Source organism: Scatophagus argus, chromosome 9, assembly GCF_020382885.2.
Source record: "Scatophagus argus isolate fScaArg1 chromosome 9, fScaArg1.pri, whole genome shotgun sequence".
NCBI lineage: Eukaryota > Metazoa > Chordata > Actinopteri > Scatophagidae > Scatophagus > Scatophagus argus.
In genome coordinates, this window is record NC_058501.1 from 8533152 (window position 1) to 8560166 (window position 27015).

General features: G+C 39.1%; 3 protein-coding genes across 3 annotated transcripts; 2 read left to right on the plus strand and 1 right to left on the minus strand.

Annotated features, from left to right (window-relative positions):
* The first annotated feature begins 13926 nt into the window (after nt 1–13926).
* Nucleotides 13927–19158, plus strand: cmtm8b (CKLF-like MARVEL transmembrane domain containing 8b). The gene is made up of 4 exons (XM_046400774.1): nt 13927–14068; nt 15731–15904; nt 15998–16117; nt 17260–19158. The coding sequence occupies exons 1-4, from the start codon at nt 13937–13939 to the stop codon at nt 17344–17346; spliced, it is 513 nt and encodes a 170-aa protein (XP_046256730.1). The 5' UTR covers nt 13927–13936; the 3' UTR covers nt 17347–19158.
* Nucleotides 19159–19908: 750 nt separating this feature from the next.
* LOC124065389 (zymogen granule membrane protein 16-like) lies at nt 19909–23160 on the plus strand. The gene is made up of 6 exons (XM_046400757.1): nt 19909–20437; nt 20712–20793; nt 20959–21085; nt 21525–21624; nt 21783–21872; nt 21953–23160. Exons 2-6 carry the CDS (start codon nt 20742–20744, stop codon nt 22097–22099), a joined length of 516 nt encoding a protein of 171 aa, XP_046256713.1. The 5' UTR covers nt 19909–20437; nt 20712–20741; the 3' UTR covers nt 22100–23160.
* Nucleotides 23161–23282: 122 nt separating this feature from the next.
* On the minus strand, nt 23283–26568 carry LOC124065388 (zymogen granule membrane protein 16-like). Its single transcript, XM_046400755.1, has 6 exons — nt 26534–26568; nt 26173–26254; nt 25280–25406; nt 24568–24667; nt 23921–24010; nt 23283–23840 (listed from the first exon to the last, which is right to left on the minus strand). The coding sequence occupies exons 2-6, from the start codon at nt 26222–26224 to the stop codon at nt 23694–23696; spliced, it is 516 nt and encodes a 171-aa protein (XP_046256711.1). The 5' UTR covers nt 26225–26254; nt 26534–26568; the 3' UTR covers nt 23283–23693.
* Nucleotides 26569–27015: the final 447 nt, after the last annotated feature.

Here is a 27015-nt window from a genome sequence, read left to right on the forward strand (position 1 = left end):
ATCGATCCCTAGACAAGTTGTCAAAGTGGATTGTTTTTACTACCAACTTTAAATGGCAAACTGCCATCAAATTAACAACAACTATACCTCACTCACCTTCTCTCCTGACATTTATAAAAAGACAGTCTAGTTCCTTAATAATTTTTTCTGTACTGAAGAACACCAGAGATCGGAAAAGTGAAACTAGTCTTTAGACAATGCTGTTTAAACTGCTCCAAAATGATCTAATGTGTACAAAGACCCCACCAACAGTTAGAACAGAACAGATGGAGGATGGGTGTTGTACAAGCACAGGATGTCACTCTATTAATCACAAGGAAACATCATTATCTCTATTACACATTTGCAACAGCTGAAGCCTGCATCTCCAGCTCTTCGTTCCTCCCATTCGGCACACAGAGCCTTATATTGTTCAGAGACCAGCAAGAGTATTGAGAGTCAGTGGCTGCTGCTTGAATAGAATCATGTGCGTCTGCACAGCCACACACACATACATTCTTCTGTGTTATGATATTACATTTCAGCTTTATTGCAACGCAGAATGTCAATAACACGGATACATCTCCAGACCTTGTTGTTTACAAGTTTTAAATGAGGTTATCCTGTAATTACTGGAGTTTGTATTCTTTACACTTCAGCAGCAGGAGAGAAGAGGGAGCAGACAAGAGGGATTTGATCCTGGGGGCAGAAAGAGAACACATGTGTTTGCAGAAGCAGGGGTCATAACCACTCGTCTATCCTTTAGCACCCACGTCAGTAACTTTTACAATCATTTACTGATCCTACACCAGCAAATATGTAACATCTTAAGATCCATTTTGCCTCTTTGTCCTGTAAAACAGTAGATGTATATTTATTCTTGTCTGTCCTGAGGTTTGTAAGGTTTTTGGATCATATTTGTCTGTCATATTTGTTTGTATCTATTTTCCTTATTATTATGGAGTCACAAGGGAAATCCTTTGCTGTGTGCACCTTGGCCAAAGTCAGACAGAACACCTTTAATTCAGAGACAATAAAAATAAACCAAGAGTATATGTTGGCAGGCCAGTCTTTGCATATCCTATTACTATAATACCTGCAGCTAGAGGAAAATGTATTCTTTACTCAAATCAAATTTGCACCATCATCATCCTCATCATCTTCATCATCATCATCCTCATCATCATCATATGTGAAGGTTGTCTGATGATGGCCTTGGATACTGTCGTTTAATTTCTCACAAAATCAGCAAATGGTCCAAAAACATGGGTATATTGTCACTGAGACTCACAGAAAGACAAACTGTGTGAGCAGAAAGGCAGAATGAAGGACATAGGGTGTGAATGTAGTAGAGTGAAAGCTGAACAGACAGAGAGACAGAAAAACAGACAGATTTTCAGACAGGCAGGCAGACAGATAATCTGTGGACTCAAAGGAGGGGAATGTCATTGATCTCCCAGAGGACAATACAATACTGGGCCCTCTGCAATGTTACCAACCCTACACACACACACACACACACACACACACACACACACACACACACACACACAGGGGGGGTCAGACCTTTTGGGTGTGGTGGTGAATGGAGTCTAATTCCTATTCAGTCAGTTGGAAGCTCTCTAAGTCCATATAGAGTCATTGTCAGGAAGCATTACCCAGCATGCCATACACCACATCAAACCACTTAACCCACATGCATTCATTTGGCTTTCTTTCATGATATCATATGTTTTATAACATAAACAGCAAATTTCAAAATGGATTGCCAGCATCCACTCCATCTTCCATTATAGCAAATATAGCGTAAGCAATCACAAAGCACAGCTGTAAGTCTGAATGTCAGTCAGGAGCAAAAGGGTTTATTTATTCACTATTCGTTGTTTTTAACTTTTTTGTTGTTGTTGTTGTTGTTTCTGTGCCGTCTGGTGGCCTCCCTGAGTAAAACACAGCCAGGCAGTTTAGACTGTGATCCAACAAGCACACAACTGAGGAGGAAGGGCAAAGGAAAAGGAGGGATTAGAAAAGTCACTCTTTCATTTCCTAGTTCAGCTGTTGTCTTTGTGTCATCCTCTTCATCACTTTCAGAGTTCTGCTCATCAAGTATTTGAATGTTGTGGTTAAGCCAAGTGAGAAAGCCTCAAAACCAATTCTCTTAAGAAGACCTAGAGACCTTATTGCACATAATCAAAGTGAGATCCATACACACTGTTTTAAATATTTTATTTCTGTGTTAAAGGTTTGCACTATATGTTGAGGCTCTATGATGAATGATAAATGGAACTAAATCAAATAGGCTAAAGAGAACAAAACCTCCAAGCTGAAGTCTGCCATGTGCACATTTTTTTATTTTAAAATTCTTGGAGACTTAAAAAGGGAAAAATACACATCTTTAATAGTAGAAAAACCATCTAAAACAGCTCTGTAACATACATTTTCTGCGGTAACCACAAGTCTCCCAAAATACCCTAAAACAACAGTGTTTTTCCAGAGAGAAAAACTGAATCTTCTCTTGACAAGCATGTTCCCATGCATTATCAATGGTTTAGCTTGGCCCTGTGGTGATAAAACATTTTTAACACATGAGAGACAGTGTAGGCTGTCAGTGACTTAAAAGAAATGTTCAAATTTGAGCTATGGTTGTTGGAAACACAGACAATATAAATAATGAACAGCTGGAAAAAAAAGAGAGCCAATTACAGAGAGAGCTGAGAAACCGATCCTTGTCAATGTGAAACATAAATGGACAGAGATCGATCCATGGGATTTCAGTACATGTAAATATTTACAGCCCAACTGGTCAATACAGAGAGAGAGGAGTGAGGGAACATTAAAGACAGAGACAGGCACATGGAGAAACTTTGGAAAAAAGCAAGAAACAAGGACTGATTGTGCAGAAAACAGGAAAGTAATTCAGCACGCACACACTGAGAAACACACACACACACACACACACACACTCGCGCCCACATGCTCATGCACAGCCCACTGTGATAATGGTGACATTTGCAGTGTGCCAGTGGTTGCCTGTGACTGGCTGATGGCCCACAGCGATGGCCTTTAGAAGAGTGACAGGCCAAAATTACCATTAAGAGGCAGCAGTATTAACCCTCCATTATATATATACACCACACACTCTCTCTCACACACGGTTCATTGCCATCTATTACTGCTCTATGTGAGTTCAATAGCTTAATAAGCTCTGTGTTGGAAAGATTTGATTGGTCCCTCTTTCTCCTCTGCTCACCTATCTACCCCTCTCTCATCTGCTGCTGCCTCCATTTTCTGCTCCCTGCAGCGGGGAGCTCTCCACCTCCATCTCCACCGCTCTTATCAGTCCTCCCATTTCTCCTCTTTGCTTATCTAGTTCCTGTCCGATCCCATCAATTTTCAGACATTCTCATTCCTAGGCTGTCAAATACTGATGTTTTGTCACACCACTTAGGATCTCATGCAGACACACAAGGTTCTTTTCAGTGTGTGTATGACATATACTAACTCTAACATAAATGAATGCTGCAGTATGAAGAGGAACAAAAGGGAGGGTGGGTGAAGCACAGGTCTTGTCCAGTGTGAGACCAGAAATCAGCTCTGACTCACATTAACTTCTGTGTGCAAGGTAACTTTGTAACGTTGTCAAGTTATGTACGTAACGTAACATCACGTATGTGGTACGTGTGCGATGCTTGTAGCATAATGTTAGCGGAATCTTTTCCTAAAACTAACCAGGTAGTTTTAGTGCTTAAATCTAACCACATTGTGACCATTGTGATAGAAAGGCTATCTGGCAGTCCTTTACAGATGCAAGATACTGTGTCTGTCTGAGGTGTAAAGGAGCATTACAAAATGTTCTTAAAGCTCATCTGATCAGTTAGCCTCTCCATAATTTGTGTCTTGGCATCTTTTTTGCATTATGCACTGCATGTATTCAGACTTGTTTATTGCATTTCTTTACCTTAGTTTTTGTTATGTTATATGAAGAACTTAATGTAGTGGTAGTTTTGAGAAATATAGAAATAAGCTGAAATTTTTATTTTGATTAAGAAAGGTTTGCTAAGTCAGATTTATGTATGTGTGTAACTTTTATTGCATGCACAGAATGCAAGTAAAAAAATATAAGTAAATAAATTTGGGAAACCAAACTTTAGCGTTTACATTATATTTACATAACCCAAAGCCCACTGCAGGATAGAACCTTACTGGCTAACAGAAGCTTTTCTCAACAATACTGACCTTGGCAGGGGATACACAGACAGGGCAGTAACCAGACAGACTTACAGACTGGCTGTGCACAGCCTTGGTGCATGTGTGTGTGTCTATGTATACATGTGGGTCCGTGTGTGTGTGTGTGTGTGTGGAAGAAAGCATGAGAGAAAGCTACTGCTTACATGTGAGACTGTGTGTGTGTGCATGCATGTGTGTGTTATCAGGGTAGTCCAGGCTCTACTGTCCAGTGGTGTGTGAGATGAGACAGAACGAACGATTTACCACCATTAAACACTAAGCAGACTGTTAAACACACACACACACACACACAGACACACACACACGCACACACACACACACAGATAGAGGCATGGAAATAGCCACATGGAGCCATCCTTTCCAGCTACAGACCCACATTTTCACTCTTATCTGTTATAATACATACACAGACACACAGACACACACACTCACGCACATGCCCGTCCACACACATGTACACACACACACATATTTAGCAACAGTGTTATCAGAGGTCACTATTAGTCCATATCTTGGCCAGGGGCAAGTACTTGGACCTGCTTGATGACAGGCATATCTGCAGATGGAAAACTGACCAGCCAGTGGCCCACCACTCACGCTCACACAGCACACACTTAAACACAACACACACTCAAACACAACACTTTGCCAGGTTAGAGCTCAGTGATGCATATGTGAAAAAAACTTTTAGCAACAGGCAGGTCAGAAGCAGCGTCAACCACAGAGGAGTAGGAGTCAGCATCAAGCCAAGGAATAAGGACCCCCCCACCCCCACCCAGTCCTCACTTTGCTGTCATTTCTTCTTAATTTTGGAGTAGTTTCTATCAAAAGTTAATTACTGCCTTTACACTAATTATTTACACTGAACGTGAGTTCTGCAGCACATCTGCAGATTCCTTTGAGTGTTTTTGTTCAGTATTAATGTGAGAAGCAATGCGGGCCTTTTCATTTTGCATGATGCAAACTCAACATGTTATTAACTATGAATCAGAGAACCGCACTGGGAACACAAGCAAGAACAGCCTGAACGATATTCATTCAAACTGGCACATGATTCAAACAAAAACAAGGCCAGCACGGCCACAAAAAGACTACTATGCTGCTAAAATGTGAAGTCACTTTGCCTGCATGTGGGCGTATGTGAAGAATAAGCAGATAAAAAGAGAGAGCGAGGTAGGGTGTGTTGGGCAAATGCATGTACATAAAAAATTGAAAACAACAACAACAACAAATTTTGGCTTACATTTCAGAACATACTAAATCATTTTTCTTGACAAGAGTTTTGTCGGAAGGCCAAAGAATAATTCAAATTCAGGCACATAATCCACAGAAATGCAGATACTTGGGAGAGATACTTTTTATCATTTTCCAGAGAGTGAATGTCAAATTGTTATACTTTCATAACCCAATTTAATTTAAATGTAGCTATCACTGTCTTATGACCTGACTATCCTCAGACTTGGAGAATAATACCTGCAACATGGCAGGACATGGGCATGGACAGGACAGGAGGTCCATCATCATCATCATCAGCAGCAGCAGCAGCGGCAGCAGCAGCAGCAGCATTTGTCTTGAACTAAAACTTAATCAAAAGGAGGTTGGAAATGTATTTGTTCTTCTTTTCTTTTCTTTTCTTTTTTTTGTTTTAGTTTTTTTGAAGACAAACAGGTGTTTTGATTACTATTTTGTAGCTATAGTTTCCCTTCAGATAAACATAAAGTTGTTTTTTTCAATGTGTCACAGTGTTCATCAATCAAACTTAACTTTCAAACGTTGCTTGTCACGTGAATTGTCACTCAGCCTGTTTAAACAGTTCTTCAGCTTATATGCCTGGTTGGAGCTTTCTAAAATTTGAGAAAGTGTGACATTATCAGGGCTGTCTTGTCTTTGGCTTGGATATGACAGCGTTTGAAAGACTTGGTTTATTTTCCAGACACAGAGGGTCATAGAGGGAAAAGATGCAATTGTTATCATTATGGAAAGTGTAGTATCCACTTACTGCTGTCCAAATAAGTGTCAGGCAGCTTCAGACGCCTTGGCACAAACACGGATGGAGAAAAATAAACAAATAATGTGGCTGTGCAGGATATTTAGGTTGGAGGCTATTTGGCTGGGTTCCTATGTTGGCACTATTAGCAACGATTCAGTTACAGTCCTAACAGAAAATGTGTGAATTAGCACATCCATTAAGATGATATAACAGAACAATAGCAAACAAATAAAAGGTCCATCATTATAAGCCATTAAAGGCCTAAAGGCATAGTAGGTGACACATCTCACCCAATGTGAGAACTGAAAATGAAATAGATTGTACCACACTGAGGTCTCAACTGGAAAAACAGTTTCGCTTTCTTCCCAGGTAATCATAATAGTGATGCAAGAAATATCCTTAAGAGCCAACCTTATTTTTACTTTTTTCTGAGGGGGGTGACAGTTTAGCTCAAGAAACTGAACAAATCAGCGGCAGAAGCTTTTTACATGCGATGCATGAGACACTTCAAACTCCCTACTCTCTAAAAGTTTCTGATGACAAACTCCTGGCAACCCGAGGGTTTTGTTTATTTTTGGTATGATGCCAAAATACGAGCTAGATACTGCTACACAGATTAAATCTGAATATTATTCAAATAACTTTCCCAGTCTCAAGTGACTTGTTTTACTCAAACTTAAAACGTATACTTTCTAGACAAATTTACTTTTTTGTTGCAAAAAAACACAGAAATTTCAGATCACGCAGACTGCTCCTCCAGGCAACAGCTCACCTTTGTTATGTGTTCCACATCCAAATTTCATATCATAGCTCTATGCAATTATTAGACACATTAATTATTATTGATCAAGGGATTTCTATTGATCAGTCATTAGTCTTTATCATCGCCCCAATACACAGACCAGCTCTACCGGCTCACATATAAATAAAGAGACACTAAACTGAAAAGATCGCAAGATTTCTAAAAACAGACACCAGGTAATGAAAGGGGTTGTTAAAATAATAATAATAATAATGATAAAAATTAAAAAACAGCAGCCTGTTAAAAATCTATAGGCCTCCAGAGAAACTTCCCACCTCCTGATATTTGTTTTGCTTCATGTGTTCTGTTTTTATTGTCTAACTACCCCAGGCCAAACCATCATGAGTTTGGGGGGGTGTTGGGGAAGCAGCCAAGTTGAGGCAACACTCCTGCTGCTGCTGCTTTCCTGGATTTACATTCAGGAGCCATTTTCTGATTCTGCTACCCAGAATTCAGTCCAAGCAGGTCTCTCTCTCCCTTCATTATCACTGTCCACTCCACAAGAGAGTAAAGGGAGAGAAGCGGGGGTGGGGTGGTGGGTGGTGGGGGTGTTAAGGTGGAGGGAAGGAGGGAGGGAAGTAGTGGAGAGAAGGAAAAGTGAAGGGGGGAGAGAGAGAGAGAGAGAGAGAGAGAGAGAGAGAGAGAGAGAGAGAGAGAGAGAGAGAGAGGTACAGAGAGCTGTAGCTATCTGCTGAAATATTCATGTTGGTGCCAGCAGCTTTTCCATTCCCCACTCAGCAGGGGGCTGCTGTTTGATACATCCATCGCTCTCTCTTTCTCTCTCTCTCTCCCTCTCACTTTGCTCGCCCCCTTCCCCTCCCTCCCTTCCTCCATCTCTTAACTTGTAAGGTTAGAAGATAGTAATTGTTCATCCAAAGATGGACGGCCAATCTGTCCCCCAACCTGGACAAAGCAGTACTGTTTCAAGACTTTAAAATATTAGTGAAAATATTAATCTTTTAGCAAGCAAAGTGTCTACACTTGTATCTCTTTTGCATGCTTATTAATTGTCTTAAAGAAGAAAAATCTCCAAATGACCAGTATGGTTTATATACTGCGGTGGCTGTCATTTAAATGTTTCTGTGCGTGAACATTGTGGGCTGGAATGCTGTGTGGTTCAACTTTTATATATTTTCATTCATGCTCATAAAAAGTTTCCATCAGGCTTAAAATATATTATGTCATATATGGATATCCTGATGTGGAATTAGAAATAACATGATCATGGATTTGATGCTGTTGTTGATGTCGCTGTGTTGATTCACATCTTCTGCACATCAATACATAAATAAAAACCCTTGCCATTTCATGGCACAATTCAAAAACAACAACAAGGATGTTAAAATGATTGTTGAATGATTTGTTGAATATTGTATTGTTTATAGTTAAAATATATACATTACTAATATACCTGATGATTGGTGATGTTAAAAGAACTGAACATTTAAGCCATTTTCAATATGTCAGCTAACTCTATTAGTCGTTAAGTGAGACTAGACAAGGTGAAAGCAGCTTCTCCTCTGCTATCCCCAATTTAGGGGTATACATGTATTATTTTGTGCTGAGTTCCAACCACAAATAGCTACTGGCTAGTTCATGCCAGAGTGATTTATTGAAGAATTACTGTTGAGGCATGTTTTACCTCAGCCAAACACATCTGTGCTGTGGCACCCAAGGCAAACAGTAAAGGAAAACTGAGTAGCCCCCTCTGTATAGTCAGAGGTATGACCTTTGGGGTAATCATATCTTTTTTGACATTAAATAAGTTAAGTGTTAATAAGTGTTAAGTAGTGTTATTAATAATAATAATGATGATGATTGTCTTAGTGTCACAAGACTAGTGTCATTTTAAATAATATTCATTCACTACAAGTTTGAGTGGAAATCATCACATGATCCAGAGACCGTTCAACGCAGCAAGGAAAACAGTCCAAGCGAAACAGTGCAAAGGTTGAAAAAACAGCAGCTGAAGTCTCAGAGGGTGAGGCTGTGCCTTTCAGCGAACAACCGCATCATTTTATTTAGAGCCTGTGTCAGAACTGGTGGTTAAACAGGGAGGGGCTGCCTGTATGGTGACGCTGGGCATCCGCACAATGTGTGTGTATGTGTGTGTGTGAGTGTGTGGTTGCATTTAACCAGCACATGTGCTGGGGGATGTGGCAGATGTTGCAGAGGCAAGGATTAGTGTGTGTGTCTTTAACTGTGTGCATTAAAAATATCTTTGCCACAGCAGGAAGCCACAGTGGCCAATTACAGTGCAGCATCTGGGCTTGCACACATTTATTAGTGTGTACGTGTGTGTGTGTGTGTGTGTGTGTGTGTGTGTGTGTAAAGGGGATGGGGAGGTTCAGGCGGAGTTCAGGTTATTTACATCTTAGCATGTAGGGTTTCAGTAAATAGTGCATCTTCTGTGTATGTGTTTGTGAGTGAGTGGCGAAGCTTTGTGTCACGGCAGCAGAATCTAAACACACCACGAAGAAGATGAAGACAGAGCAGGGGGGAGAGAATTAGAGGGAAAGATGGAAGAGTAAATACAGTGTAGCACAGCAGACAATGGTTAGAATGGAAAAGGTTGGGATTGTAGGGGAGAAAAACTAAAGAAAAGCTCTGTCATTTCCAGCAGAGATGTGATAAATTGCTCTTTGTCTCTTCACACTAAAGGAGGTGTAGAGGGAAGGCACAGCCCCAGTAACAAAAGGTACAACTGCACAGTTTTAGTCTATTGCATAATTCCCACTGGAGTTTGTGGGATACTAACTCTGGTAATTTTATTTTCTTTTTTATCAATTAAATGACTGGCTGGATGATTGTGAGACACTGGCAGGCCTGGGTTCACTTTAATGTCATTTAAATACATTGAGGCTTCATGTAAATGAGTTTATATAATATTTTGTTTAGTTATTTTATCTAACACTGCCTAAATGTGGTAGGGAGATGTGTTCCTGTCCCATGCTAAATTTATTAAGAACATTCAGTTGGGTTGTGGTTGGTGCACTAAATTGATCTTACTCGTAAGAGTATAGCAGTGTATCAAGACTGTTTTATTATGACTATTTGCTATTATTTGCTAATTTTCTACTTGGATTATATACAGTAAATGCTCAAGTTGGTTAAAACCTAATAAGACAAAACCTGTTAACACCAACATGAAATCTTTTTCCATTGTCATTATTATTGCTCTTATCATTAAGGTAATGATGAAAAATCTCATATGAAGCCAATGGGATGAGCATGTGTGTGTTACAAAAAAGGGAAACAACCTTTAATCACATGTTTGCTTCTGAGGCTTTGCAGTAATTGAACATCTGATACAATTGAGCATAATAATTACTTTCTAAAATCTAAGAAAGTGTCTTCTGCAGGAAGCTGTGAGGCTATTGATGAGTGGAAAAGCAGGCTGTATTGTTACCAGTAATGATTAGGACTATGCTAGATCATGCTGGCTACCAGATATTCACTGATATGAGCCATCCTACTAATACCTGTATGCCCATTGGTGATTAGAGGATTTTCTGGTTTGAAAAAGCATTTCCTTCCACTTGCTGGTACATCTTTTAAGCTACTGTACACGCTCCTTTACCTTTTAAATGGAAATATCTTTTTCTCTAGATATCTTTAAAATAACAATTTAACTCCAGTCAGCAAAGTAAATCTGATTTTTTCATACCAATTTATTATAATGAGTAGCTGAGCATAATAATCATCATAATAATAGTAACCCAAGGTCTCACCATGTTGTTACGAAGGCTTCTGAGGTGCCAAAAAAATGGCAGAAGATGGCTGGAGGTGTGAAAAGAAGAGGCACGGAGCTTGACAGGAGGATGAACAAGAAGAAAGAGAAGATAAAGATGTAGTATAAGAATATGGAGAGTGTATTCAATAAGCAAGAAAGCTCTCAAATAACTTTGGAGCAACCCCAATCGAACATGTCATCAATCAAGCTTTTCCCATGTGTGGCGGCTTAGCAGTCCACTCTAATGTGGAGCACATCGACAAGTGTCTTCCATTATTCATATGTTCAGTACAGAAACTGTGTTGGCAGCACATTTTGCAGAGCACACCTTTGTTAAAAAGCTTACTTGCTTGCTTGCTTGTGTGTGTGTGTGTGTGTGTGTTATATAAGATAAGAAAGTGTACTACTGTGTGCTCTTTACTGGATGCAGATAACAAATGTGATGCATTTTTCTTCCATTCATTATGCATGTATTCATGTCAGACCAAAACACTATATTACAGTATACTCAGTGTGGAAGATAGAGCTTATAAATATGAGAATAAAAATAAAATCAATCATAAAACCACCATCTGCACCCAAATATTCTACACAGATTGACATTATGATTGACAAACTTTTTTTCTCTGCAGTTAGTTTAGGGAAACATATCTACAATGAATTCTCCATACAACACACATATTATAGAAAACCACCTAAAGAGCGACAAAGGGATTTCCTAAAGGGGTAAAATCTAAAACTTTCTGAAGGTGGTCACGATCTGTCTTCAGTCTGCCAAGAAATGATTAAGAATGTGCTCTGATATTAGTAAATGACTTTGAGATTCTATTTCCATTTTTAATTAATTGAATGAAAGCAAAATGACCCCAGTCCTGCTGTGATAATTAGCTGTTAGACAGCTCATATAGAAAATCTATTGCTCTCAAAGAAAGACTAATGTCTCTGGATGCAGCCTGCCCATCCCATATTATCCATATTATTATCCCATTTTTTTAATTGTTCTGGCTACGTGTACTGACCAGCAGAAGGAAGTCAAGACAAGCTGCCCTGCTGGGTCAGTAAATGGAGAGACAGAGTAATGCAGGGTATAGATTGCTGCAGTGATTGTATTGCTGTACAGAGCAGAATGTGCTCATCAGGGCAGAATTAGTCTATCGACTGGCATAAGATAAAGCATGTAAAATATCCAGTTAGATAATGCATGGCCCAGGCTATTGACTGCAGCGCCACAAAGCATCTCAATGTGAAGGTTGTTGATCTATTTCTTTGGATGTGCTGAAGAGGAGAAAGAGCTGTTTTGTTTACAATCAAAAAAGGATTATTGGCTTCAAAGACATTTGATTTTCCTGTAATGAGACTAATAATAAGAATTTGTGGTTACCAGGTTGTTCATCATTCTCTTCTGTACAGCTAAAAGCTAGAATTACCTCCAATGAAAAACTGCTGCAGCAACTGAAAGACATATAATCTCACTGATTAAATTCAAATACAACAGTTATTATTTAATTTTATTCAATGTATACCTTGTAATACTGATTTTCTTACTTTGACTCTTTTCTGCTCTGTTCTGGACACGCTCTGCACCATCAGCACAAACATGCACACTTAAAAATATCCATGCAACGCAGGCAGGCCCACCTGCTTTTGTGAGCTTCAGGGTAATGAGTTTAACCAGCCATGTTATCATGCTCGTAGTGCTGTAGCCTCCTTATTAACAACACAAACAAGTAATAATAAATCAGTTGTTGGCCTCAAACATGTCTCTTTTGTCGCCGCACTCTGCTGTTTGCTCTCACTTTTTATACATGTGTAATTACTGCCCCCCAGTGGTTAAAGTCACTCACTGCCTCCACAGGTGCAGTGTAGCATGGTTTTAATTCAACTTAAAGCTTTCCTTCTCTCTTAGAGGGCAGACCTGGCTCAATGCACCAACAAAGTCTCAGCGAGATTTCCTCCTTCAAGTCTCCACCTCACTCAGAAATGTATTTTGTGTTTTGTTACTTGAATTTTGAACGTCACTGTGCAGAATAATGCAGTGACGGGATAGCCATATCAGACACAAATCCCAGGCGGAGTATTTATGTCAGAAACACAGAGGGTGCATTTAAGTTGATCTCTGATTGGTTTAATTTCATTGCACTAAAACTGCTGCATTTTCAGATTAAACCAATGCATCACAGTATTTCTTTTTATTATTTATTTAGTATTTACTTATTTTATTTTCATTGTCACAATATTGTTATTGTAATGCAGATGTGAGAGTCACTTTTATTAATTAATTAATTTATTTTTTAATTTTCTTTGCTCATTTTTTCAAGGATTCTTCACCAGCCACCATCAAACTCACCAGAACAGGCAGCCTTTCCTGATGTAATATACGGCTTTCTTTTTGGAACGAACTAGTATGATTATAAGTAAAATTAGTATACTCACATGATGCTTTAACCCACAACCACTGTCTTGTTTGTCTTCTGTTTTGTTGTCATTCTGCTTTAACAACCATCCTTCGATGCACCACAAAAATAAATTGTTTCTTGAGGTGGATAAGTTGACTCAAACAAAACCCTGCTGAATTGATTTTCACAGTATTGCTGAAAACAATGACTGTCTGGAGTGTAGCATATCAGCCTAAATAATCAATAATTCGTTTGGGGGCTTAAACATGCAAAACCTAAGTCACACTACTTTATCATTACCACATTTCTGCTCTTCTTCTTGCCTTAAGCTGTGAGTTCCTCTGAAGGTACTGTCATCAGTGCGTTTCCTTCCTATTTATTGTCAACTCTGTGACAATTTGAACATGAAATGGAGCATCATGACTTCTACACAGCCTTTAATACTTGACCACACATTAAAACAATAAAAACATAGTAATAGAACAATAAACTTTATGTCTATCTGCCTTTTTTAGTACCAAATTGGCTCCACAGTGTAAAATACCCAACACAGAGACCTGTCATTCTTTCTCGAGTTATTGATTTTTAAATAAAGGCGAATGAGACAGGTCACAATTTACACGTTTGTTTATGTAATTGTTGTTAATATGCAAGCTGATATACAGTGTTTATCAGTTCTAAGAGGAGTGTCCTTGACGGCGTCCGGGACAGGAACGCAACTTCCTCTGCAAAGAACGATAAACTAACTGAAATCCCACAGACAGTCTGCCTCAGTGCAGGAGGCAGTGGAGATGGAGAGAAACACTGTGGGGTCAGCACGCAGGACTCCTTCAGGACCAGAATGGAACATGTCGACCTCCACCCTGGCCTTTGACCAGCACTTCACCGCTACTGCCAAGGGATTACTCCTCATGGCTGAGATAGTAAGTGAGAATGTAGACTTTAAGATGCTCAGTGTTTGAAGAGTAGAAAATACAAGGCGGTTCAGAAATGTCGTAATCACCACAGAGGTGCTACTACCTGAACAATTGATTACACATTTAATAAGCACTGCCAGGAAGTGGCAATAATTTTAATGAGACATTAATGGAGAAGACAAGTACATCTCAGACAAGTGAGTGTCCTCACCAAGAGACCAGAGACATGATTCTGATTAGTGTTTAGGTTGTTTCCATTTGTTGTTTCTTCATTGCTGCAGGCAGGTTTTGGGTAAAAACAACAGAGGTTTATTAATTACTATGTGGATATGATTTACATGAGAGCATATCTGTCATTACTCTCATGTAATTCAGATCCACATGCAGATCCAACTGATTTTTGTGGTGTTCTTTACGTTTTCTGAGGAAAACTAAGAACTATCTTCCTATAAATATAGGAAGTTACCCAAAAACATACCAAGTAAATCAGCCTTTCCTCCTCTCCGGCCCTCATTGTGTCTCTTCCTTTCGGAATCAACTGAGGGAAAAAGTCAGGACAGTCTTTCTGTAAATACAGTCTGGCTGGCAGCCATGCAGAAGCTGGTAGGCGGCAGTTTGAATCATCTGATTGCAAACAGTGCCAACAAGTTTTACTGTAGGTGAGATCTAAACACAGACAAACTCTGAAGCTGTTTGTTTAGGAAATTGCATTAACACATTGTGATATCATACTATATATTAGTGTAACCTGAAATCATAGATACACTAGATGTTGATTAAACAATGAAAATTACATCCTGAAAATATTACTATTTAAATTCTGGTTTTTGTGATAAAACAAAGGAACAGATGCACTGAAACATCTCTGTGGCTGTGCAGATTATGACGATAAATGGGCAGTCCATAAGAGATTTCATTTTAAAAAGAAACCAGCTCTTAAAGTCACATTTCACTCTAGAAAATGTTTTCTTCCTGTGATATGAAACATTCAGCAGGAATCTTTTTGTTTTGAAACAGGAAGGGTGGGTTTGGTTTAGTGTTGGAGGAAAGAGATTTAATCCTTCATCACAACACTTTGATTCAGTGGAAACGGAGTACATTGGTTGTTGTGGAATTAGGAAATTACTCACTGAATGGCAAATGAACAGGCGAGAGGGCTGTTAAAAAAAAGTGTGACAAGTAACACTATTGTTTAAAAATGTTTTTTGTTTTGGTTTGTTTTAATTTTCTACTGGCCAAGTTGGTCATAACCTGCCTCAAAATGCTACACTCCGGGTCCCACATTTATAGCCTTTTAAGATTCAACTGATGAAAGAAATTAGGGTTTGTAGCTTTGACTTCAATTCAATTCAGTGGCGGGAGTAGGGGTGAGTTAGACGAGAGAAGGATCTCACAAAGAGATGAGTAGCAACAGCAATTATACCACAAGTATTATTAGCCTTGTGTCTAATTTGTCAGTGTTTCATGGAGAAAACATCTGTGCCTTCAGTGTAGAAAGATACAATAGTGTGTGCTTCGATTTGTGGAAAAATACAGCAATGTCACACTTCATTTGTCTCCTTTTCTAGTTTCCTCTTATGCCTGTTTTTATTTTTTTTATTTTATTCTTTCACTCTGAAGAGAATCAGGAAGTATCTTAAGGTCTTAAAATTTCCTTCTCTCCTCCAGGTATGCGGTATGTTGGTGTGGATTCTGGTAGGCGGCACAGAGTACTTTCACCTGTCTTCTCTCTGCTGGGTGATGTTTGTTTCTGTCTTGTGCTGGGTTCTCACTGTTTGCCTGTTCATAGTTTACCTCACTGGAGCCCACAACAGGATACCACAGATCCCCTGGACTACACTGGTAACACACACACACACAAACACACACTCCTTTCCACTCCTGGCTACTTTGTCTTTCTGTGTGATTCACTGTTTTTGTCTTTCTGCCTTGTAGTTGCTGTGTTTGAACTGCAGTGCTACAGCTCTATATCTGGTGACAGCGGTAGTTGATGGCCTCTCAGTCAATCAAGCCATTAGGGGTCGACACAACTACAACTGCTGGGCAGCATCTGCAGTAAGACACTCCCGTCAATATGATGTGCTGAGGGAAATGTTCATCCAAACATGACTGACGTGTGCATGTGTCCACATTACACAAAACAAAACAAGAACAGCCCAAGGTCAGAAAAACAACTGTGCAAGCGCAGACCACTTCATTGAGTTAAAAAAAGGAATAGTACTAATATAATTATAATAACGTTAATTAACAAACACCTTTGTGCAACAAAGTAATGTCACTGTGCAAAAGCTGATCAGCTGTAGCTACCACCAAGGACACCATGTCCTCAGTATTTTCTTTGGGAATAACCAAAGCAGTAATTCACATTTTACAAATATGCATGAGTACACAAAGTACATTCTTGTACCTTCATACTCGTACTATACTAGTATAGAATTAAATTTTGAGCGACACTTCATTCAGACATCAAAGCAGCAGGCCAAGATATCTTAACTTTTGATCTCCGTGGGTGTAAATCCAAAACACTGGATCCTATACTTCCTAGAATGCAGCTAAATAGCATCTCTAACAAGAGATTTCACTGATGATAACATCATTAGGCTTATCAAACAAACTCTGGAAGCTCCTATCAGAGACACAGAGAACATTACGTACACTGAAAGAAGAAGAAATGTTCATTTGAATAGTTGTAGTGAGATATGAAAATACAGTGCACCATAGTTGTCCTGACAGATTGTGGTGCCACTACACTCCAATATACATGAGGACTCAATGGGACCAGTGCGACACCTAGTGGTTACTTAGTGACTCAGTGTACTGATCTGATTTGGTGTCTGGCTTATTGTCAAACAGGTTTGAACATTTGTACACCCTGGGTCATAGTTTCCTTTGACATTTGACTATGGCTACCTCCCTGGCAGCGCAGAGGCATAAAAAAACGAGTTGAACTGGCTAAAGGGGTTCAAACACATGACATTTACCAGCCAAGTCACTTATTTCAGAGAAGGGGATTATGTGCATTGCCTGTATATTACGTGGGCACACAAATTTCACCAATACTTCGACTTGGAGTGAGCAGATAATGAGTAAATTATGCTTTTAAGATATTAAAATTTATTTTAACCCCCTCTCATTTTTTCTCTGTTCCTATCCCACATATTTTTTCTCATCTTTTCTCCACCTGTCACTCTTTTCAGTTCTTTGCATTTCTCACCACACTGTGCTATACAGGAAGCAGCTACCTGAGCTATCGTGAATGGAAAACCACAGAAGAGGAACCGTAGAACAGAAACATTCTTCAGATTTTTTCTGAGCGTCTTGTCTGAAATCTAACTTAAGACCAGAACAAGGCTTCAGTCAAATTAAAATTTTAATTTCTGCAACTCTGATCGTGAATACTTTTGTTTTTGTCATATTCTTTTGCCCTCAACAAGTTTTTGTTGGACTGAAGCAAAACAGTAGTAAAGTTCATTGAAGACAACTAAGTTCTGACACAGCTAGGTCCAGGTCCAAAATGACGGCCCCATCATAGCTAATTAAAAGGTCTATTTTTAGCTGTTATTGAGCTTTCAGACATAACACATTTAAACTGATAGAATTAAGTTTATGATTTCCTCTTCCTGATTCAACCTCAGACTCACAGAGTGTATGTGTGTGTGTGTGTGTGTCTGTGATGATGACACAAGATGTAGCTATTTAAGTGCCAGATTCACAGTGTCAGCTCCATCCTCTGCTCAGGACTCAAGCTGGTCTCAGGAGATCCTAACTACAGGTGAGTCTGAACACCTGTGTGACATGTGCATGTGACTTGAGTCTTCAAACCCTGTCTCTGTTAGCCAATTAAATGCTAACATCCATCCATCCATCCATCCATTTTTTATTCCACTTGTCCACTTGGTCTGAAGCCTTGCCCTGCTGACAACAAGCGAGAGATGGGGGTACACCCTGGACTGGTCACAAGTCAGTCACTGGGCCAACACATACACAAACACACACACTCACATTCACACCTAGGGTCAATGTAGAGTTATTGTCATATATAGTATATGACAATAAAACTGTATGCTAGGCTTACTGAGGAGTGCCACAGATTTCTGCTCATAATGGTCACATGACCGTTCTGCAACAGCCAATCTGAATTTCTATGTAACAACATGATGAGATTTACTGTTGCCATACTGATGTTCTCTGGTCACCCCCTGTTTATACAGCTTTGTCTGTGATACAATACCCAAACAATTCCCATCAATCTGACTCCCCTACCCTCATGTGTCAGCTCTGGCTATGATATACACAGCTTTTATGCCACTGGTTGCGCTTTGAAAGGTCAGCAACAGCCAAGGTCAAAGCTGACAAGCAGTGCGCCACACCATTGGTAGTGCATTGGTTAGCTGGGCCAACATTGGGACAGCCAGCCCAGAGTAATTTTACAGCTGATAATCTGTAACTCTGCAATATGATGCCTATGTGTATTTTATTTTGTTGGTTGTTGTAGCCTTTAATCCTAAATTATAATCCTAGTTCGCAGGACCAATAATCAGTATACTGCATACACTGAAACATGAAACAACTAGAAGAGGACACCACATGTTTTTTTTTTTTTTTGTTTTTTTTTTTACCTTTTAATTTGCTGGTTTCACTTATTTGCTGGACACTAACATATCATTAAAAAATTGTGTTACAGACATGCCTACAGTGTGCACTTACTTATCTTTGTAGTTTCCTGATTTCTAAGTCCAGTTTCCTCAGTGTCTTTCTTTTGATCTCAATATTTGGGTCTAAGTTCTCCATGTTTTTTGAGTATTTGATATATTCACCTTTGTCAGCTCTATTTGTTTAAATCTGTGCTGTACAGACACCTGACAGTTTGTTTAAAACACATACCATTAACAAAGCACAACTTGTGATGATTTCCACCTCTCACCTACATGGCTGTAATAGGCCTACATATTATAACTTTGTGGATTAGTGGTATTGATCTTCGTGAGAAATTTCTTGAGTAACATGAAATTTTGTTACTTTGTGAAAATGACAATTTATTGTATGGGCTAATTATGACCGCTGCGGTTGAAGCAGAATAAATTGTATACAGTCACTTTGCTATTGTTTGTCACCATTTTTCTCACTCTTTACTTCTTATGTGCTTTACTTTCTTGTAACTTCCAACCTCACTTGGTGTAAACCATAGGGCATATGTCTTCTCCATTTCAGCATCAATGCTTGATGAACCTGGTAGTCTGTTGAATTCCCTGAACTGAGCCTTGAATTCAAACTTGTCCAAATTACACCTGGCTTGGTCACATATACTCAACCTGGTTTGGCCAACATGAAATGGATAAGGCGAGGTTGCACTGAATAGACTAGTAGCTTCTGTTACCCCACGCATAACACCATCTCACACACACAAACACACACACACACACACACACACACTAACATTTGTAGATAGTTTTTGACCGCTGAACAGGTGTTTTTTTTCTGGGAATTTGAAGTTGAACCATTGTAATTCATTGTTATCACTTTGATGTAATGTACCATGAGGTCAGGGATTGCGGTGGGACTAAAAACTGACTGCTGTCCATGGCCTTTCATGATAGAATGAATGTAAATGACAGTGCAATTGTTGAACTTTATAATGATAATGAAAATAATGGAAAAGTCATAAAATAACAGTAGATTAAAAAAAAAACTTTCTGTTCAATTTTCCAACACTTGAGAATAAATCAAACAAATCAAATGAAGTACTGAAGAAGTACAGCAACTTTAAATGGAAACTTCTTCTGTGTAATACCTACCCATATAAGGTGACAGATGTGAAAATTAAATAACTTTCAGGTGTCATGTCACAGCAACAGAAAAATAAAAAGCCATTAAAATTTGAAGTGAAATTTCAGTGCTTCACATTTTACAGTGAGGTGAATTTCCTCGTCTTCACTGTCCTTGTTGCAAAATGTAGTTCTGTACTACTTGGTAAACAGGAAAAGATTAATGTAGTTTGTAAAGTTCTTTTTTGTTGTTTTTTACTAAAGGGTTTCAAGCACTTTTACAGGACACCTGCCTGATGTCAGAAATTGTGCGTCTGATCTATTTTTATCAATTGGTTTTGTCAGGTATGACTGCCCTTCCTATAAACACAGTACAAGAAATGCTGTTATTTCCTCTTCCTTGTTCAACTTCATATTCCCAGAATACTACACCTGTTCGCAAAATAAAAGTATTTATGTAATTGATAAGCTTTTAGGAATGTTAGGGTGTTTTTGCATGTGTGTGTCTGTGATGATGAAACAAGATGTAGCTATATAAGTGGCAGAGTCACAGTGTCAGCTCCATCCTCTGCTCAGGACTCGAGTTGGTCTCAGGAGATCCCAACTGCAGGTGAGTCTGCACACCTGTGACTGCAGGTTTTAACGGCTTTTATCAATTTTAATAACATTTCACTGTGGTTGCTGATGCTGATCATTTAAACTTTTATTTAAACTAAATTATTTATTCATGATATTCACACATCACTTTAAGTCAGATTGTCAAGTTATTGCTTGTAAAAACAAACCAAATTTCACATTTCATGTCAAAAAAAATTCAAAGAATCACAGAGAATCAGTCATATGGTGATGATGATGATGTTTAGTGAAATGGTTTCTGATTCCAGTGTTGTCTGTGGACGTCTACACTCAGCAGAATGTATTCTCTCCTGGTGTTTGCTGTGCTCTGCGCCAGCTGCCTGGCAGGTTGTAAGTTGACTCGTATTTTGAGACGTGTTGACACCAATTTCATACTTTGGACACAAACAGCAAACTTCCAATAAGATCTCTGTACAGAAATGGTGGAGTCAAGGTGAGTCAAGAAGCAGTAGCTTCATCATGCCCCTCACATAATAACATTTTTCCCCTCTCCAGCTGTCTCACAGAGCTACTCCTTCTCTCAAAGTGTTGGAGGTGGTAGTGGTAGTTCCTTCTCCACCAGTGGACAGGGAAGGATCACAGCGGTCAGGGTCTGGGAGGTTCCCAATGCATACATCACCGGGTCAGTAACTCATTTTGTTGTCCATAGTGTTACAAACTGTACAAAAACTATTATTAGGGGAGAAAGGGTCAGTAAAGGGAAAGTTATGTTATTTGATTTACCTCTATTTTTTTCTTATCCTGAATTTATGGTTTATTTCAGCCATCCCTTGAGCTGTACAGTATTTCCCCACTACACCTGTTCTCTGTCATTAAACATAACTGTAACATAACTTTGCAACTCTTGGTTTAAAAAGAGGGTGGCAGGAACATTTAATACCACTGTATTCTATAGTTATAATATTATTATCTGATATGCAATTTCTTTGATATCATTGTTGCGTTTATTGTTGTTTGTTATTGTTGCGTTTTTCTCCGATCATTCCTCTATCTTTTACTGCCCTCATGTCTTATTGAAGATTTGGTGTTTGACAGTGTGTCTCCTGTGTCTGTCCTTCCAGTATCCAGCTACGATATGAGTACATCTGGTCTGCACTGGTCGGTCGCCAATATGCCACTGTGCATGAGATGGAGCTTTATCCAAACGAGGCTATTGTCCAGGTTAGAAATTTCATTTCATCACACTGAACTATTTATGGTATTAGAGCATTATGCCTCAGAAAATAAACTCCTTTTAGAAATCTTTTTTTTAATTTATTTTTGTCAAGGTCCAACCACACTAACCATTGTTTAAATGTGCTCAAACTGTCATGTTTCAGGTTTCTGGTAAATACCAGCACCACTACATCTATCAGCTGATATTTGTGACCTCCAGAGGGCGCTTTCTGATCGTCGGCCAGCCTGTACAGGTCTGCATCTTTTATATTTTCTGTTCATTACAGTTATCACCACTTATGATCATGTATTTACTTGTGACTGTGTTTTGCAGACATCCTTCAACATGTACCCAGTCCACGAGGACGGAGAGCTCAGAATACTGAGTGGCCGAACCAATTCTGCTGGAATTACAGCACTGGCGGCTCACTGGGATGTGATGTCCATGGATCAGAGCAACAGCACTGACATTAGCACATAATGAACAACAGTTCAAGTGTAACATATAAGTATGTGTGTACTTGATAATATTATACCATCTTCTGTATGCCTCTCTCATGCCTCTGACAAATTGTGTTTTCAATCAAACAATACTTTATTACCAGCAAAAAAAACTAAATCAATACTGCTGATGATAAACCAATTGAACACACATGGTCTGCTAAATATGTACATGTAGAGCTAATGCTAATGCTTTTCTTCATGCATTCTTATCATGTTTGATGAAGGAAGAGCTTTAATATAAGCCTCTTGTATGTCTGCAGCATTGAAGCAAACCAAGCAATGATTTCTTGAATTTCCCTCAATTTCCTTAGATCAATAATCTTTCTATCTATCTATCTATTTGCTACACTTGAAATTTTCAGTATTTTAATGACTGCTAACAACAAGGACATCAAGAGATTATACAAATGTATGTAATTTTTTACTTCTGCACACATTTAATGGCAAAATGTTCAGTCTGAGCCTTATTAAATTCTGTCGCATTCAGCGTGCTCCTCTTTTGACTTTCTTCCTTTTTTGACCTCATTGTAACCTTTGCATTTCTCACCAACCTGTGTTATGCAGAAAGCAGTTAACTGAGCTACCATGCCTGGAAATCACAGAAGAGGTGAAACATTGTTCAGATGTTCTCTGTGTTGTATCCCTTCATATATGAGTGTCTGACCTGTGGCATAGGTCCATTGCTGAACTTGTCATGTTAATTTAAATGCATTTTTTTTTATTGGTGTTGGAAAATCTGAAATACACAATCATCAATGAGGCACTATGGTTACATACTGAGTATATACTTTGTGTGATTGAAGAGTCTGCCCTTTTTTTATTTTCTTTGCTTAATGTTTTTCCAACTGTTTTTCTTCAGTACTATTACATGCAGTCAAGAAATCAAAACTCCCAGACTTCAGTTCCTTGCAAGAGGTTCAGTGCTCATGTCAGAAGGCAACAGAGGTAACAAATCCAATGAGCAAATTGGAGTCAAAAAGACAAGCAGTATATCAAAATCCAGGGGCGTGGGAAAGCAGGGCCAATCAGAGCAGAGCAATGTATAAAAATTGGAGGGAATAATAGTAAGACAGGAAGTGAGACACAGAGAAACCAATACAATAGAAAACTGCTAATAACTGAATAGGAAACGCCAAAACAAAAGCACTCCAAGACACAAGGGATGTATCACTTTCATTTTATGAAGTTTGCATTTTCACAAAAGAAGTCAAATAGAAAAGTCTGGTGCATGCAACAGATTTTAATAAGACTCGAATTTAACATTTCTCCATCCAGAAATAAAAATCATCAGACATTTGTGTCCCTTGATATCCTTGCAGCATTGAAATTTTTGATATTAAGTGCAGTAAATCATTGCTTTGTTTGCTTCAGTGCTGCATATTTCAGTTGATCATGTATGTTTACCTTTATCACGTAAGGTCACTAACTGAGTTAACTGTCATTAATCTATTTAGTTATTTTTAACTATGATTTAACAGAGCCATTAACATAAACAGTGGAAAAATATTATCCAGTGCACATATGGTTTTACATTGCACTTATCAAGTTGTATAAAGAATTTCAGTTGTTCACTAAGTGCTAATGTCAGTGCTGTTGCCCTGATCCATGTAGACCACTCCCCAGTGAGCCGCCAGTGCTGTAATTCCAGCAGAATTGGTTCGGCCACTCAGTATTCTGAGCTCTCCGTCCTCGTGGACTGGGTACATGTTGAAGGATGTCTGCAAAACACAGTCACAAGTAAATACATGATCATAAGTGGTGATAATTGTAATGAACTGAAAGTATAAGAGATGCAGACCTGTATAGGCTGGCCGACGATCAGAAAGCGCCCTCTGGAGGTCACAAATATCAGCTGATAGATGTAGTTGGAGTGGTATTTACCAGAAACCTGAAACATGACAGTTTGAGCACATTAACACAGTTCAGTCAGCTCACGTTTTAAATGTTTATTAAAGCAACAGAACACAACAGAGTTTGGCATCTATAGTCTCTGACCTCATCACTCACCACAGATATGCTTACATGAGATACTGGGGAGTGGTGAGAAAGCATTTGAACCCCCCCCCCCCCCCCCGCCAGAGCCTGCAGGTGGTTGCTGGGGTGGAGGTGGGGTTGTGAAAACAGGCAGAAGTGCTAATAAAGGGCGGCAGTATGCTGACAGCAGAGGGCAAGATGGGAATCTTTGCAGCTTAAATAGACCAATGAAATTGGGTGGGTGTGTTAAAGTGACCAGTGGGGAGAGTGAGGCATGTCACATGTGCATGTAGCAGTGCAGCTCAAACTGACTCCCTGAACTAACTCACAGGCTTCACTTCACTTAGTTAGTGTGGTTGGTCCTTGGTATACAAAAAAGATTTCTAAAAGATGTTTATTTTCTGAGGTGCAATGCTCCATTGAGACCAATACCAAATGAATAGTTCAGTGTGATGAAATGAAATTTCTAACCTGGACAATAGCCTCGTTTGGATAAAGCTCCATCTCATGCACAGTGGCATATTGGCGACCGACCAGTGCAGACCAGATGTACTCGTATCGTAGCTGGATACTGCAAGGACAGACACAGGAGACACACTGTCAAACACCAAATCTTCAATAAGACATGAGGGCAGTAAAAGATAGAAGAATGATCGGAGAAAAAAAAAACAATAAGAAAATTCACAATGTAACTGAATATTGTATGATATGTGCTATGACCCTGAGACAACACAGGAAATGCATGGAAAAAGTGATAAACACTGAAACCATATGAAACAGTGAGGGACTGTATGAAAATTACTGGGACCTGATGGGTGGCTGAACAAGATGGTTCACTATTTTCAAAAGGCAATCACTACATTTAACATGCACAAAGACTTTTAAATAGTGGAACATTTTAAACATATTAATGCAACAATAATGTTCACAATATCTAACAAACTGAACTGATAATACACCATAGAGTGGACATTTTTCATAAGTTCCAGCCATCCGTTTTTTGAACCAAGAGTTACAGACTGAACAGATGTGTGTATGTTATGTTAAAATTGAAACATTTCAGACTGCCCTGCTTTAAACCAAAACCAAAAAATCATAACCTTCCCTTTTTTTGACCGCTTCCACCTTTCTGATAATTTTTGTATAATCCCGAACACTATGGACAACAAGATGAGTTACTGACCCGGTGATGTATTGATTGGGAACCTCCCAGACCCTGACCGCTGTGATCCTTCCCTGTCCACTGGTGGAGAAGGAAGTACCACTGCCACCTCCAACACTTTGAGAGAAGGAGTAGTGCACCAAGGCAGCTGGAGAGGGGAAACAAAAGTTATTATGTGAAGGACAAAAGAAAGCTACTGCTTCTTTACTAGGGATCGTACGAAATGAGGATCAGGGCTAAATTTTTAAATACTGGAGGATCAGTAAGCTCCTACATTATTGATTCTGCTTTCATTAGTAGAGAAATTAGGAAAAGTGTTTTTTATTTACTGCCAGATAAAAGTTATCTCAAATATTTCACCTTGTCAGCTCCATTTCTGGTTAAAACATTTGTCTATCAAGCATTTTTGCTATTCCCAGCCCAGAATCCCATCCCAGCTGTCACTCACACACTGCAGCACCATGCAGCACACACATAAGAGAGAGAACTAAATGCTCAATAGTGTTGTTAAACTTCACCAGTCAGTGCTGACGATGCTCACTGCTGCAAGTGCAGCAAGTCTTTTGCTTGTAAAGACAGAAACATAATCAGTGTCTCCAAATATCTAGTGTGTGAACGCACACTTTACCACGGCCGTGTTCGTAGTTCATCTGTCATTGTCACAGGAATGTTATTTAAGCTACGAGCCAGGAGTTCGTTAAATTATACAAAGATGGGATGCTGTTTAAAAGCAACCATTGGCTAGCATACTGTTGTGAATGCATTCATGTGTGAGGGGCATGATGAAGCTACTGCTTCTTGACTCACCTTGACTCCACCATTTCTGTACAGAGATCTTATTGAAAATTTGCTGTTTGTGTCGAAAGTATGAAATTGGTGTCAACACGTCTCAAAATATCATCATATCAACTTACGACTTGCCAGGCCGCTGACGCAGAGCACAGCAAACGCCAAGAGAGAATACATTCTGCTGAGTGTAGACGTCCACAGACAACACTGGAATCAGAAATCATTTCACTAAACATCATCATCATCTTCATCATCACCATCATCATATGACTGATACTCTGTGATTCTCTGAATTTCTTTTGACGTGAAATCAAGCAAGTAACAAGCAATAACTTGACAATCTGACTTAAAGTGATGTGTGAATATCATGAATAAATAATTTAGTTTAAATAATAGTTTAAATGATCAGCATCAGCAACCACAGTGAAATGTTATTAAAATTGATAAAAGCCGTTAAAACCTGCAGTCACACGTGTGCAGACTCACCTGCAGTTGGGATCTCCTGAGACCAGCTCGAGTCCTGAGCAAAGAATGGAGCTGACACTGTGACTCTGCCACTTATATAGCTACATCTTGTTTCATCATCACAGACACACACACACACCTTGACATTCCTGTCTGGCACATACCGCAATGGACAATACCACAATGTCTTTGCCAACAGGTGTATTGTTCTGGGAATTTTCTGGGAACCAGGAAGTGAATATTAAGCTAGTCATTCAGTTCAGCAACATTTTTTCTTTACACTTACAGGAAAGGCAGCCTGACTTAAATCAGTTTGTAAACTCCATCTCTCATGAATCTGCTTCATAATGTACTGTTCCACTAAATTTTAAATGAGTAGAGCTTTAACACTTAACTGTCCAAGTTCTTTCCATCTTTCTTTTGTATTACGCAATCTTCATTGTTTTTCACTTATGCATTTTGGCAGTCAGTGTGGATGAAAAGTTTCTCAACTCTGTCAGATA

Excerpts from the sequence above, each read along its gene's own strand:
- LOC124065388 (XM_046400755.1), bottom strand. The coding sequence starts at position 26,224 with ATGTATTCTCTCTTGGCGTTTGCTGTGCTCTGCGTCAGCGGCCTGGCA. Across the intron at positions 25,407-26,172 it reads CGTCAGCGGCCTGGCAAGTC|CTGCCTTGGTGCACTACTCC; the intron begins GTAAGTTGATAT and ends TCCCCTCTCCAG. Across the intron at positions 23,841-23,920 it reads TCGTCGGCCAGCCTATACAG|ACATCCTTCAACATGTACCC; the intron begins GTCTGCATCTCT and ends TGTGTTTTGCAG.
- cmtm8b (XM_046400774.1), top strand. The coding sequence starts at position 13,937 with ATGGAGAGAAACACTGTGGGGTCAGCACGCAGGACTCCTTCAGGACCA. Across the intron at positions 14,069-15,730 it reads TACTCCTCATGGCTGAGATA|GTATGCGGTATGTTGGTGTG; the intron begins GTAAGTGAGAAT and ends TCTCTCCTCCAG. Across the intron at positions 16,118-17,259 it reads ACTGCTGGGCAGCATCTGCA|TTCTTTGCATTTCTCACCAC; the intron begins GTAAGACACTCC and ends CACTCTTTTCAG.
- LOC124065389 (XM_046400757.1), top strand. The coding sequence starts at position 20,742 with ATGTATTCTCTCCTGGTGTTTGCTGTGCTCTGCGCCAGCTGCCTGGCA. Across the intron at positions 20,794-20,958 it reads CGCCAGCTGCCTGGCAGGTT|CTGTCTCACAGAGCTACTCC; the intron begins GTAAGTTGACTC and ends TCCCCTCTCCAG. Across the intron at positions 21,086-21,524 it reads CCCAATGCATACATCACCGG|TATCCAGCTACGATATGAGT; the intron begins GTCAGTAACTCA and ends CTGTCCTTCCAG.